A 1,537-nucleotide genomic window follows, 5' to 3' on the forward strand; every position below is an offset into this window, starting at 1 on the left:
CCGCCGTGTCCACCACGGTGCTGTGGATGACCTGCGGGCAGGGCACCGTCAGGGCGGGTGGCCCGCAGGGCTGGCACCTGGCAGGGCAGCGGGGGAAGGCAGCCCACCTTCAGGGCCAGCAGGTCGCTCTCCAGGCTGTGTCCGATGAGGACGGTGTCGGCGCTGAACATGCTCAGCAGGACGGCCTGCACATCGCGCAGCGTGACGCTCGTGTGCGCCAAGTCAGCCGCCGTCACGCCCGAGAACCTGGGCACATGGGCGGGCTCAGCGGGGCGCGGGGCTGGGGGCTGGGGGCCCAGGTGCAGGGCCGGCGGGCTGGGGCGGGGCGCACCTGGTGTTGTAGTCCACGATCTCGTTGTGGGGCTTGACGAAGGTGTCGTACACCACCCGCAGGTCTGCGTCCACCACGGTGACGCGAGTCAGCTCCAGGCCGTAGGTGGTGTATGACTGCGGGGAGGCCCGGCCTCACACACCGCCCAGGCGCTGGCCTCCCGTCCCTCCACCTGCTGCCACCCAAGCGTGGCAGAGGCCCGGGCTTGTGGGCCCTCCCAAGGCGCCCCCGGCCGCCATCCCTGCCCAGCGGCCCTCCGAGGCAGCATGTGGCAGGGGCAAAAAAAAGCCGTGCTGCCGCTCCTCCCCCTCCCCAGGGCGGCCAGGGCCCAGCAACCCCACGGCAGAGCCCAGCTCAGGCCGACGAACCATCTCACAGTCCAGGGCGTAGACGCCCGGGTGAGCGCTGTCGGGCAGCTCCTTGGCGAAGGTCCTCACGAAGCCCTCCAGGCTGTCCTTGCGGCCGTCCTGCACGTGTTGCTGAGGGCAGGGGGCGGCTGAGGGCTGTGTGCGTGGACACCCCTCCAGCCGCCCACTGGGGTGTCACAGTGCTGGCGCGCTGAGCCCGAAAGGCCAGGCCAGGCGGGCCCCAGAGCTGATCAGGGATGGGGTCCACGGGATGGGGGCTGGGCATGACAAGAGGCTGCAGGGGGAGGAGGGCAGCCTCCTGCGTCACCATGGCGAGCTCAGCTGGGAGCCAGGCCAGCAGGGGCCCCCACGACCTACCTTGGCGACCTGGCAGCCCACGGAGCCCACGGCTGCCGAACAGCACATGTACTGGGTCTCCCAGCCACCAGCCACTGGAAGAGGAACATGCTGGGCTCAGCACCACGGGGGCCGGGACCGCCCGGTTTGTTCTGTCACCCACAGCTGCTCCCGGCCCGCCCAGGGCTGGGGCAGGCTCGCACGCCAGGATGCAGACAGGACGCCCCGCCAAGGGCCCACGTGTGGAGCCACAGGAGCCCTGCAGCACTTCCCAGGAGACGGCGTGGAAACACAGGCCTACGCGTGCCTGGCGTGCCCGGGCGAGGCGTCTGTGGGGTGGGCCTCACCTCGGTTCCGGCGGAGCCGCCCCCAGTGGTAGCAGCACTCTTCCTCACGCACGCAGCGGCCGGAGGCGGCCACCAGGTACTCGGCACCGCAGCGGCAGCAGATCCTGCAGGAGGCTGGGTATGGCAGGGCGGACAGGTGGGATGCCGGCCGGCCG

General features: G+C 71.3%; 1 protein-coding gene across 1 annotated transcript in view; it reads right to left on the reverse strand.

The window, feature by feature from the left end:
- The window catches only part of REXO1 (RNA exonuclease 1 homolog), a gene marked incomplete at its 3' end in the record, with an annotated part of 8,243 nt that continues 6,706 nt past the window's right edge, over window positions 1–1,537 (reverse strand). The window contains 6 exon segments of the mRNA XM_027769583.1: window positions 1–31; window positions 108–246; window positions 332–447; window positions 700–810; window positions 1,057–1,130; window positions 1,383–1,496. Coding sequence (XP_027625384.1) covers window positions 1–31; window positions 108–246; window positions 332–447; window positions 700–810; window positions 1,057–1,130; window positions 1,383–1,496 — 585 coding nt within the window.

Source organism: Tupaia chinensis, unplaced genomic scaffold (assembly GCF_000334495.1).
Source record: "Tupaia chinensis unplaced genomic scaffold, TupChi_1.0 Scaffold149964_2, whole genome shotgun sequence".
Lineage (NCBI taxonomy): Eukaryota > Metazoa > Chordata > Mammalia > Scandentia > Tupaiidae > Tupaia > Tupaia belangeri.